The following is a 12,453-nucleotide window of genomic DNA, read 5'->3' as shown; positions in this document are numbered from 1 at the left end:
CCCTGGAAGTTTTTTTTAAAGGGGGGGACACACCTTTTTCTGTGTTACTGCTATCAGCAAGTGAAAGTATTTGTGTCATGCTCTATTTAAAGCAACCGTGGCTTATTCTGGATCAGGATCAGTCTGTGTAGTTGCTGTCATCCTCTCTGTTGTCACTTTACTGTCACCGGTTGAGGATGTTCCAGGAGCCAATGTTGCAGGAGAGTGTTGAGAGAGCCAGCTGACTGTCTACTGACTTTGTGCTCTGTGCACTTAACCCGCCGCACTACTGCCCAGCCCCTGTGCTCTCTCATCTTGTAGACTTCCGATCCCATGTAGACAGTTGCCAGTCAGTTTTCATAGAAAGACCTGTCTGTGCGTGTGTATGTGTATTTTTATCTATTTTATTTATTTTTCACTAGAGGGTAAAAAACAGAAGAGACACCTCCATAATCCTTGGACCCTCAGGAAGCCTCCCCTCTGCGGGTGGGGCTGGGGTCTTGAACCCAGGTCTCTGCTCATGACCATGTGTGCACTGCCACCTGACAGCAGAGGGTTCTGAGGTCCCCTAGAACAAAGCAAATGACTCTACCGGACGTGAAAATGCATTTACAAATGAGCTTTTTTTTGTGTACCATAATAATGCATCCTAAATACAAACTGGCCTAAAGGAAGCCAGAAGTGATAGCAGAACTGCTAGAGGTATCTTCAGGGACATCGTGTCACAAAATACATGGCAGGGAAGGGGTTCTAGTCTACAGAGTCCCAACACTGGTCGGCTGTGTTGGTTAAAGGCCATGAAAGGAGACTTAACTCGTAGAATTAGCATTCGTCTCATCGTTGATAACTGCCCGCTGTAGGTAGTATTATATTTCCTGTCACTTGACATGTCAGGAACCTGAGTTCAGTTCAGAAAAGTTAGGTTCTTAGGGCTAGGGGTATAGCATAATGGTTATGCAAAGAGACTTTCATGGTTATGCCTGAGGCTTTCAAGTCCCAGGTTCAATCCCCCCACACCACCATAAGCCAGAGCTGAGCAGTGCTCTGGTAAAAAAGAAAAAAGAAAAGAAAGGAACAAAAAAGTTAGGTTCTTCAAAGAATCAAAAATGGTGCCTTTCTGCTGCTCCCCAGACAGGATTTACTGCAGTGTCCTTGCAGGAATGACACGGTACATGTACTTGTTATTATGCCAGTGGATAGAAGCACACTCCTAGAAACATCGACTTGGACACAGTGCTCACAGCTAAAACCTGAACACTGTAATAGCAGCTCACTGCTTTACACATCTTTGTTTTTTATATAGAGTCTTTTTCTTTCTTTCTTTCTTTCTCTCTTTTTTTTTTCCCAAGAATTTATTTATTCACAAGAAAGATGAGGAGAGAGAGAGAGAGATCGACCAGACATCACTCTCGTACATGTGCTGTTGGGGATTGAACGCAGGACCTCATGCTTGGGAGTCCAGTGCTTTATCCACTGCACCACCTCCCAGACCATTTTCTTTAATTCTAATATCACATCTTTGCTTTTTAAATAATACTCATATTATTTATTTGTAAATTTCCGTCTCTTTATTTTTTATGAGAAGAGCAGACCAGGACCCTGGTCGGTTCTGGCATGTGGTGGTGTCAGGGCCCGAGTCAGAGGCTGACGGGGACTCCGGCGCCCGTAACCCTTAGTCTGTGTCTCCATTCTGCTCCTTCAGAGTGCAGGCGATTCAGAGCATAGATTCTTCTAGAATCACATGTATGACTTGTGAGGAGGAAGTCAGGTGCACTTGGGTAATTTGTTCTATTCAGTTACCGTGGGCGAGTGTGTGTGTTTATTTATCTATTTATTTTTAACCAAAGCACTCATCAGCTCTGGCTTATGGTGGTTGGTGCAGGGGGACTGAACCTGGGACTTTGGAGCCTCAGGCACAAGAGTTTTTTTGTATAACCATTATGCTACCTACCCCCACCCTTACCTTATACATTTATGATTTAAATTCTAGAACGTAAAAATATTATACTAATATTAGCTTAAGTATGCCCTTTAGGGAAAAATGAAGAAATCAGAATTTATTTAAAAAAAAAAAAAACTGCCACCACGGTTATCATTGGGGCTTGGTGCTGGCACTACAAATCCGTCACCTCGGTGGCCATTTTTCCTCCCCCCCCTTTTTTTTTTTCCTATTTTATTTGACAAGATGGAGAAATTGAAAGATGAGAGGCAACAGAGAAAAAGACACCCACTGAACTGCTTCACGGGAGTTGGGCGGTAGTGCAGCAGGTTAAGTGCATGTGGCACAAAGTGCAAGGACCATATAAGGATCTCTGTTCGAGCCCCCGGCTCCCCACCTGCAGGGGAGTCGCTTCACAGGCGGCAAAGCAGGTCTGCAGGTGTCTGTCTTTCTCTCTCCCTCTTTGTCTTCCCCTCCTCTCTCCATTTCTCTCTGTCCTATCCAACAATGACGACATCAATAACAACAACAATATCAATAACAAAAAAGGCAACAAAAGGGAAAATAAAAAGTTTTAAAAAAAAAAAGAAGAAGAAGAACTGCTCCACTTGTCATGAAGCATCCCCTCAGGTTGGGGGCAGAGGCTCAAACCCTGGTCCTAGTGCATAATAGCACGTGCGCTCAGCCCGTGATGAATCAGGATAAATTGTCACATTGGAAAGACAGTTAACAACAACAAAAAGACATTAACAAAAATTTTTAAAAAGCACTTTGAAGATTTTTCTGTGGGGGGCCAGGTAGTGGTGTACTTGGTAGAGTGCACACATTACAGTCACAAGGACCTGGGTTCAAGTCTCTGGTCCCCACCTGTAGGGGGAAAGCTTCACAAATGGTGACACAGTGCCAAAGCAATGCTCTCTTTCTCCTCTTTACCTCCCCCTTCCATATCAGTTTCTCTCTGTCTCTATCCAGAATAAATTCACAAACAATACCTTTTAAAACAATGAATAGTTTTTAAAAAAAAATTTTTTTTTTCTGTGTACAGAACATTCAGTATCTTTAGTTAGATTATTGTGAAATCCACCAGCTTCCACCCTACCAACCATGACTGTCTCTTTTTTTTTTTTTTTTTTGCCACCGCACAATCTCACAGTTTTCTTATTTTTTAGAATGTTGGTTTGAAAGAAATTGGCACTTGCTTATGTTTTGGTCTGCAAGTCACTAACTCTGCCTAGCAGCACTCACTGCTGCTCCTGACACAAATGAGAGGAGTTGCCTGGGGTCTTGAATGGAAGCATCCAGTCTGCTTTGGAGTATGGAGTTGCTTCCTCTGGCTAATGGTGCGGGGACCACCCTGTGCTGCTATTCCTTAGGGACACGGCAGGGCAGGAGCGATTCAACAGCATTACCTCAGCTTATTACAGAAGTGCCAAGGGGATCATACTAGTCTATGATATCACCAAGAAGGAGACATTTGATGATTTGCCAAAATGGATGAAGATGATTGACAAGGTAGGTGTTGCCTTTTCTCACGGGTGTATTTATTTACCTGTGGCTATTTGACTTGGGTGAAGTCTTTGCTTGTGGATTACTAATTCTTAGGAAAGGAAGACAGAGGAATCATATTTATAAGATGTTCACTTACTTGTCAGACATCATCTACTGCATGTGACAACATCCCAAGAGAAAATCTATTCTTGAATTGTAGATGGGAAGGAAAATCTATTCTGAATCGACTTATACATAATAAAAATGGGGTTTTTAATTGGGTACCTTGAACTGACTTTCCCCTTTTTTTTTTGCTCTTGTTGTTTTTATTGTTGTTGTTGGATAGGACAGAGAGAAATGGAGAGAGGAGGGGAAGACAGAGAGGGGGAGAGAAAGACAGACACCTGCAGACCTGCTTCACAGGTGGTGAAACGACTCCCCTGCAGGTGGGGAGCCGGGGGCTCGAACCGGGATCCTTACGCCGCCATGTGTGCTTAACCCACTGCCCCACCGCCCGACTCCCGAACTGTGACTTTAAAGCCCAATATGTTCATTCCAATATGCTCGGCTGCTGTGGACTTGAACATAAGACATTTTTGCTTCTGCAAAAATTTTCCCTTGGGGGTCAGGCGGTAGCACAGTGGCTTAAGTGCAGGTGGCGCAAAGCGCAAGGACAGCAGAAGGATCCCAGTTCGAGCCCCCAGCTCCCCACCTGCAGGGGAGTCACTTCACAGGCGGTGAAGCAGGTCTGTAGGTGTCTGTCTTTCTCTCCCCCTCTCTGTCTTCCCCTCCTCTCTCCATTTCTCTCTGTCCTATCCAACAATGGCATCAATAACAACAGCAATAATAACCACAACAACCTTAAACAACAAGGGCAACAAAAGGGGAAAAAAATAGCCTCCAGGAGCAGTGGATCCATAATGCAGGGACCGAGCCCCAGAAATAACCCTGAAGGCAAAAAAAAAAAAAATTCACTTGACGCTCATTGTATTTAGAAGCTAGGACATTTGAACCTAGCAATGCTTGCCTCTTTAAGGTATGTTAGGGCCGGAGTCACCAAGGCTACAGAGATGCCCCAAGCCCCCAGCAGTCCTGCTCTCAGCAGCCTGAAAGCTCCGTGTGGGACCAAGTTGTAGGAATATTTGCTAGATGGCTTCAGTGAGTGGCAGGGCAGCAGTAGCAGCAGGTTTTCAGACATCTTTAGGCTCCCAGACCTGCCCCCTGCCAGCTGTCTGTCCCTCAGGCCTGGCTCTGAGCTCAAGATGTCTGGCCACTGGATCCTGAGTTCCTGCCTGCTAAACCCACAGTAGGTGCCCAAGGGAATTAGGAAGGGCCAGTGCTTGTTACTGAGGAACATTTTCAGCGTAATGAAAACTAGAAGCAGTGACCTCTGTCCCTTATTCACCTCTTCAGCTGGTGAAACAGCCAAGGCCTTTAGAGCTCCTTTCCTCTCCCTCTAATGCTCCCATCTCTCTCTATAAATATTTTTTAATGTGGTAAGCAATTTTATTATCTTAGAATATATATTTTGTGGGGTTGGGATACACAAACAACCAGAAATTAAATCCGAAATACTCAGGAAGGAAGGAGAGATGGGTCAGATAAGTGTTCAACGGTACAGTGTTGCCTAGGCCATATTTTCCCTTTTTTTTTTTTTTAATATTTATTTATTTTCCCTTTTGTTGCCCTTGTTTTTTTTTTTGTTGTTGTTGTTATTGATGTCATCGTTGTTGGATAGGACAGAGAGAAATGGAGAGAGAAGGGGAAGACGGGGGGGGGAGAGAAATAGACACCTGCAGACCTGCTTTACCACCTGTGAAGCGACTCCCCTGCAGGTGGGGAGCCGGGGGCTCGAACCAATTCTTATGCCGGTCCTTGCACCACATGTGCTTAACCCGCTGTGCTACCGCCCGACTCCCTTTTCTTGTTTTTCTAATGCCCCTGGAAGTCTTTGTAGTTTCAGTCGCTTACTACACTTTTTCCTGGTGTATTTAAACTCTAATGTCAACTTCTGTTGTTAAGTTGGTGTTAGTTGTATACATAATTTTTTTGTGGGTAGGTGCTATTCTTCTGGTACACTTAAATTGTTCCAGGCACTGTACTCACCCCTTTCTGCGGGGCACTGTTACCCTTACTTGGGCACTGCTGATAGAAAATTTTGATCCCTAAGTAGCTTGACCAAAAAAAAAAAAAAATCATGCTGTCGGATGCCTTTTGCTACAGTCAGACTCAAATAATATTTTTCAGATACACAAACGTAGTGAATTCAAGAGATTTCATTTTAAACAACCAAAAAAGATTTGAACAGGGGTAGGTAGCATAATGGTTATGCAAAGAAACTAAACAAGACAAAAAAAAAGATTTATTTCTGTATTTCTGGTATTAGAGAAAGCTAGAGCTTCACTCTGGCGCCTTTGAAGTGGGGACTGAACTCTCTAGACTTTGTGCTTGAGGGTTCAGTAATTTATCTACTGTGCTATCCTCTGGGATGTGATTTGACTCTTCCTATCATATTTATATAGCTTCATAACTTGGTAACACAGTCATAGAATTAATTAGGAAAATTAATCACTTTAGAAAAGTTGGTAGCCTGACAAAAGCACAGAAGTAAATTTAAATTTCTATTGTTCTTAAGAAAAAAGGATTCATACTCCACTTGGGTTCTGTTTTTTTTTGTTTGTTTGTTTTTTGATATTTATTTATTCCCTTTTTTTTGCCCTTGTTTTTTAATTGTTGTTGTTGATGATGTCGTTGTTGTTAGATAGGACAGAGAGAAATGGAAAGAGGAAGGGAAGACAGAGATGGGGAGAGAAAGACACCTACAGATTTGCTTCCCCGCCTGTGAAGTGACTCCCCTGCAGGTGGGGAGCCGGGGCTCGAACCGGGATCCTTATACGGTCCTTGCGCTTTGCGCCCTACATGCGTTTAACCCGCTGCACCACCGCCCGACTCCCTGTGTTTTACTTCATTGCCTGTGAGAGAGGAAATTTCACATGAGGTAGAGAGGAGGGGTTTCCCTGGCCACACTTTCTAGTTTGAATCTTGGCGCTTTTTTTCCCCCACTAAACATTGTCATATGAGTCTTACTGTGTGATACTGATGGTCTCCAATTTCCTCAGAATAAATCCCGAAGACTGATTGGTAAAAGACATTTGTGTTTACCGGCTGCAGACACTGTAACTGTTGTGTTGTTTTCAAAAATGCTCTAGCAACTGTCTTAACTGTTCTAGTCCTACCTAGAACAAAACAGCTGCTCATTGATTTTTGTGCAGTGGGTAATAATTGAGTAAGCCTACATTTCCTGTTCATGTATGCCAGTGTCCATCTTTCAAATGTGGCTTCTTTTGAAAATCCCACAGTATGCCTCAGAAGATGCAGAACTTCTGCTCGTTGGAAATAAGTTGGACTGTGAAACTGACAGAGAAATCACCAGGCAGCAGGGTGAGAAGGTGAGAGCGCCCGGGGAGAAGTCAGTCACAGGTCTGACTTCTTCGACAGCTGGTAGGCTCTTGTTAGAAAAGAAATTGCTCTTAGTTCAGCTATAAAGTAATTATACAGTTTTTACTCAAATCACAGCCTTCTCACTTGTTTGCTTTTTGGAAGACTTTTCTATTCCTTTGAATCTGTTTTGCCGTGGGGTGGGGCAGTATTTTATTTAGGGAAATTTTGAAGCTGTAAAATTGTGGGAGTTGACTGTACTTATGAACTTTATGTTTGAGCTTGAACGGGAGGTTAGAAACCTTTGGTCCACCCCTTCGTTCCCTTCAAACCAAAGTTCAGGGGTCATCTGGGGGCACAGCCGAAACACCCAGTAGCATGTGCGCATCACCATGAGCAAAGACCTTTGTTCAAACCCATGGTTCCTACCTGCAGAGGAAGGCAGGTTTGTGAGTGGTAGCACAGCGCTGCAGGTGTTTCTCTCTCCACCTCTGTATCTTCTCTCTGCCTCTGTTGGGGGAAAAATACTCCTTGTCCCAGTCATAAGCCTCATGCTCTTAGAGTAGACTGTGTTGCACCCCACACAGAGGAGATAAACATGTTTATTTTAGTTTGCACAGCAGATAACTGGGATGCGGTTCTGTGAAGCAAGTGCCAAGGATAACTTCAATGTGGATGAGATCTTTCTGAAACTTGTCGATGACATTCTAAAGAAGGTAACAATACAAGAGTACTTGTCCATACACTGTGAGAATATTTCATGTGAAACCTGTTGTTTCTTTGGTTAGTTTCTCAGTGAGAGCTTTGTATTTAGACAGGGGAGCACTCACTATTTTTCTCACACTTGAGGTCGAGTGGAGTAGTTGGCTCTGCCAAAGGGTCTGGCTTGCTGTCGTGGCAGCTGTTCCCCACCAGGGGTGTCCGTTGCCCTTAGAACTAGCATCTTTGTATTTCCTCAGACTTGAGCAGAGTTTAGAATGGCTCCAGCCGTACAATGATTTTTTTTTAACTAGACAGACAATTGCTTTTCTTGACTCAGCAGAAGTCCCAGCCCCAGCTTCTCCGTGTCTACTCAGACAGCAGCCGACCGGATGCCTCATCACTGAAGCCTCTGTGTGGTGCTGACTTAGAGGGAGAGTTGCTGGACAGCCTCAGTGAGCAGCACTCATTTCTTACTTCATTTTTTTTTTAATTTAATTTTTATTATTTTTAACCAGAGTACTGATCAGCTCTGGCTTATGGTGGTGTGGAGGATTGAACCTGGGACTTTGGAGCCTCAGGCATGAGTCTCTTTGCATAACCACCGTGCTATCTCCCCCCCCCACCCTGCAGCACTTGTTTCTTCAAACATGTTAGATATACAAAGACTTTTGGGGGGGAGAGTCGGGCGGTAGCACGGTGGGTTAAGCACACGTGGTGCGAAGTACAAGGACCAGCGTAAGGATCCCGGTTCGAGCCCCCGGCTCCCCACCTGCAGGGGAGTCGCTTCACAGGCGGTGAAGCAGGTCTGCAGGTGTCTGTCTTTCTCTCCCCCTCTCTGTCTTCCCCTCCCCTCTCCATTTCTCTCTGTCCTGTCCAACCACGATGACATCAATAACAACAATAACTACAACAACAATAAAAAAACAAGGGCAACAAAAGGGAAAATAAATAAATATTTTTTAAAAATCAAAGACTTTTTTTAGGTGTAGTATTCAAGTTTCTTTTTATTAAGATTGCATATGATCAACTTAGTTCAAACACGGTTGTTGTTGTGTTGTTGTTGTTTTTTTTAAAGACGCTTGTCTAATTGCCAAGACAGATTGCAGCTTTCTTCAGAAATCCTATAATCCATGGAAACATAGAGCCATCCTATTCCTTCTGCCTGTTAATGCACTGCATTCTGATCGCACTGGGCTCTGTGAAAGAGAGAACATGTCCACACAGCCCATCTGGTCTCTTCTGTCACGGGGTGTGAAGGAGGGCGGACAGTGTTCCTTGAACATGGTTTTCTTTTCGGCCTAACGTTCAGTGAGAGAGCTAAAAGTAATTCATCTTTATAGCAGTATGATGTGCAGAGCACTGGTTATTCTGTGTGGCCAAGCCGCATCTATGTTTCCTTTGTCCTCAGATGCCTCTGGAGGTGTTACGGAGCGAGCTGTCCAACAGCATACTCTCCTTACAGCCAGAGCCTGAGATCCCACCAGAACTGCCTCCGCCGAGACCCCACGTGAGATGCTGTTGATTCGCCGCTTTGGAGACGGAATGGAAATGAATCCTGGAAAAGGGGAGAAATTTCCTATCCTGCACTACAATCATCCTGACAATTTCCTGTCGCACTTTGTGATCCAAGTCAGAGCTAGACACTAACTTGTAAATACGCAAATATTGCGATCCTGGGTAAGTTTTGGTTAGAATTCACTTATTTCCCTCCAAATTATATTTCATGCTAAGTTATCCCAGTACCTAGTGTACACACACTGGAAAACAACAGTACTTCCATTACAGAGAACGGGAGAAACAAGAGATGGTTTTGAAATGGATTTAATTGTCCTTGTTGATCATTTGATGAGGATGGAAGATATTCTGATAAGAAGAATGAATGTTGGTGCTTTGCTTACTGTTTTAAAGGAAATTTGTAGGACGGAAGACTTTTTTGTTGGGGAGGGGGCGTAAAGGCTGTCTTAAGTGCTTTTTCTTTATTCACAAGACATTTCCCCCACCTGTAGCATCTTTGAAATATCTGTGCTCTGCCACAGAGCAAAGCCCCACTCATAGCTGACCTTGAAGGTTATTCATTATTGTAAGTAACAGTAGAATATTACTACTTAGAGAATAGGATTTGACTCGGTTCTGAGGCTACAGAATCTCTCTTATGGATTCCTAATGGACAAAGGAAAACCTTATGCTTTTAAGGACTATAAAGACTCAATAAAGGAGTGTTTTGAAACTAGAAGATTTTAAAACAACGCTGCTGTCCTAAACAAATCCTGTTGAAAGGAACTTTAAAGAAATACATTTTACTATATCAAAGAACATACATGTATTTGCCTAAACATTCTATACCTTTGTAATGATAAAGTTTCTCCCCATTATTACATGGTGAAGATTATTCCTATTAAGCCTAAATTGTTTATTTCCCCCCCCCCTTTTTTTTTTCCTGGTCGGAAATGAATTTGTGAACTCTTTGGTATATCTTTTATTAAGCTGCACTGTTTTGTTTAGTCAAGGTAAATAAGTAATTATGTATTTGAATAACTCAGCGTGTCTTGAGTGTTGTGATATGAAAAGCATTGTGGTCTTTCTACACTAATGAAGTGCAAATAAAATTTTGTATTTATGAATGACTTATGAAACTGAGTATAATTTATAATATAATGTCAATATAAATTACATACAGGCCTTTGAAATGCCCACATCTTAATCTCCTGAGTATATGTACATGTAATGTGTCAAGAAAACGTTCTTTTTAACATATACCTACCTTGGGAGTCAGGCAGTAGCATAATGGGTTAAGCACACGTGGCACAAAGCATAAGGATCCCAGTTCCAGCCCCCGGCTCCCCACCTGCAGGGGAGTCGTTTCACAGGCGGTGAAGCAGGTCTGCAGGTGTCTGTCTTTCTCTCCCCCTCTCTATCTTCCCCTCCTCTCTCCATTTCTCTCTGTCCTACCCAACAATGATGACATCAATAACAACAGTAATAACTTCAACAATAAAACAAGGGCAACAAAAAGGGGATAAATAAATACAAATTTAAAAAAAAACAAGCATACACCGACCCACCTTTTGCCGCCCAACAGTTAATCGTGAGCTATACCGGTAACGTGCCTGTCACCTCGCTGTGCTCCACTCTGGAATACTGGGCAGAGCCTCTAAGTAGCACTTGCCAAATTCTCTCATTCTTGCCATGGATTCTGCTGATAAAGAGACTCAGAACTTAACAAGGAGAACACTTGCTTCCCACTTGTCCATTCCTGTCAGTGCCTGGTGGTAACAGCCTCTGGTCATTTCTGGCTTCCAGCTTCCTTCGAGACCCTCAGCTCTATTCCTGTCTCTCCATTCCTCTATCCGCCGCCGCTGCCCCACACTCCTCCAACAATGCCTGCTAGGAACAGGGTTGTTGTGCGGGCACCGAGCCCCAGCCATAATCCTGGTGATAATAACAGCCTGAACCCACGGCCCCTCGGCCTGTGGTGGAGCAGCTGGCAGGCTCACCCTTCTTCAGGTGGGGCTTGTGCAGATCTCTCTGTAGAGCTAAGATGTAGCAACACTGCCTCGGCGTCTTTGTTCCCCCAGCCTTTCAGTTGGTTCTGGTTTCCATAGTTGTTTCCTGCCTTCACTTCCTGTTAGTGAAAAACCATTTGGGGGTCAAGACACTAGTGCACCTGGTTAAGAACTCACATTTCAGTGTGCAAGGACGTGGGTTCAAGCCCCTGGGCTTCTCCCCTGCAGGGGGAAAGCTTCAGGAGTGGTGAAGCAGGGCTGCAGGTGTGTCTCTGTCTCTTTCCCTCTCTATCTCCCCCACTCCTCTCAGTTATTCTCTGTCTCTATCCAATAATAGATTAAAATATTTTTGAAAAGTCATTTAGGGGAGTCGGGCTGTAGTGCAGCGGGTTAAGCGCAGGTGGCGCAAAGCACAAGGACCGGCATAAGGATTCCGGTTCGAACCCCGGCTCCCCGCCTGCAGGGGAGTCGCTTCACAGGCGGTGAAGCAGGTCTGCAGGTGTCTGTCTTTCTCTCCTCCTCTCTGTCTTCCCCTCCCTCTCTCCATTTCTCTCTGTCCTATCCAACAACGATGACAACAACAATAATAACTACAACAATAAAACAACAAGGGCAACAAAAGGGAATAAATAAATAAAAGTTTAAAAAAAAAAAAGGAAAAGTCATTTAGTTCTTAATATAGTGCTGCTTACCTCTACCTTCTGCTGGTGTGTTGGGGTTGAACCAGGGATCTAGAAGTCTCAAGCACAAACGTCTTTTGCATAACTACCATGCTGTCTCCCTACCCCAAACAATATTTCAAACAAAAGGAGAAAAAACTCTTAACAGTTGAGTGAGCCCTCCCAAATTTAGAGAAGTCGGCAAGCCCCCTGAAGAAGGTAATTGTGCTAAGGAAACTGAGAATCTGCTATTAAGAAGTCAGAATTACTGGGGGTCAGGCGGTAGTGCAGCAGGGTGAGCCCACATGGCACAAAGCGCACAGGACAGTGTAAGGATCCCAGTTTGAGCCCCCAGCACCTCACCTGCAGGGAGGGTCGCTTCACAGGCGGTAAAGCAGGTCTGCAGGTCTCTATCTTTCTCTCCCTCTCTCTGTCTTCCCTTCCTCTCATAATTTCTCTGTGTCCTATCCAACAGCAACAACAGTGGCAACAAGGGCAACAAAATGGAAAAATGGCCTCCAGGAGCAGTGGACTTGCAGTGCAGACACGAAGCCCCAGAAGTAATCCTGGAGGCAAAAAAAGAAAAAAAAAATTCCTGGGCAAGCACAGAGGCAGGCCCCCACTAGCACACACTGCTGAGTCTTGCAGAGGTCAGCCATTCAGACTGCAGTGGAAGCCTCACCTTGGGAAGACCACCTTTGATTGTGTTATCTCTTCCAACAGCTAAGTAACCAGTTAGTAAACA

The 12,453-nt window shown here is 44.1% G+C and overlaps 1 protein-coding gene across 1 annotated transcript in view; it reads left to right on the top strand.

The window, feature by feature from the left end:
• Positions 1–10,170, top strand: part of RAB12 (RAB12, member RAS oncogene family) — a 29,495-nt gene extending 19,325 nt beyond the window's left edge. The window contains exons 3-6 of the mRNA XM_060200691.1: positions 3,292–3,430; positions 6,766–6,855; positions 7,456–7,560; positions 8,955–10,170. Of these exons, the coding sequence (XP_060056674.1) occupies positions 3,292–3,430; positions 6,766–6,855; positions 7,456–7,560; positions 8,955–9,068 (448 nt within the window). The 3' untranslated portion in view covers positions 9,069–10,170. The remainder of the gene's footprint in view (positions 1–3,291; positions 3,431–6,765; positions 6,856–7,455; positions 7,561–8,954) is intronic.
• The last annotated feature ends 2,283 nt before the right edge of the window (positions 10,171–12,453 follow it).

The sequence above is a fragment of the Erinaceus europaeus genome, chromosome 10 (genome assembly GCF_950295315.1).
Source record: "Erinaceus europaeus chromosome 10, mEriEur2.1, whole genome shotgun sequence".
NCBI classification, from domain to species: Eukaryota; Metazoa; Chordata; class Mammalia; order Eulipotyphla; family Erinaceidae; genus Erinaceus; species Erinaceus europaeus.
The sequence above is the reverse complement of the archived record's forward strand: the minus strand, read 5'-3'. Positions and strand labels throughout refer to the sequence as shown.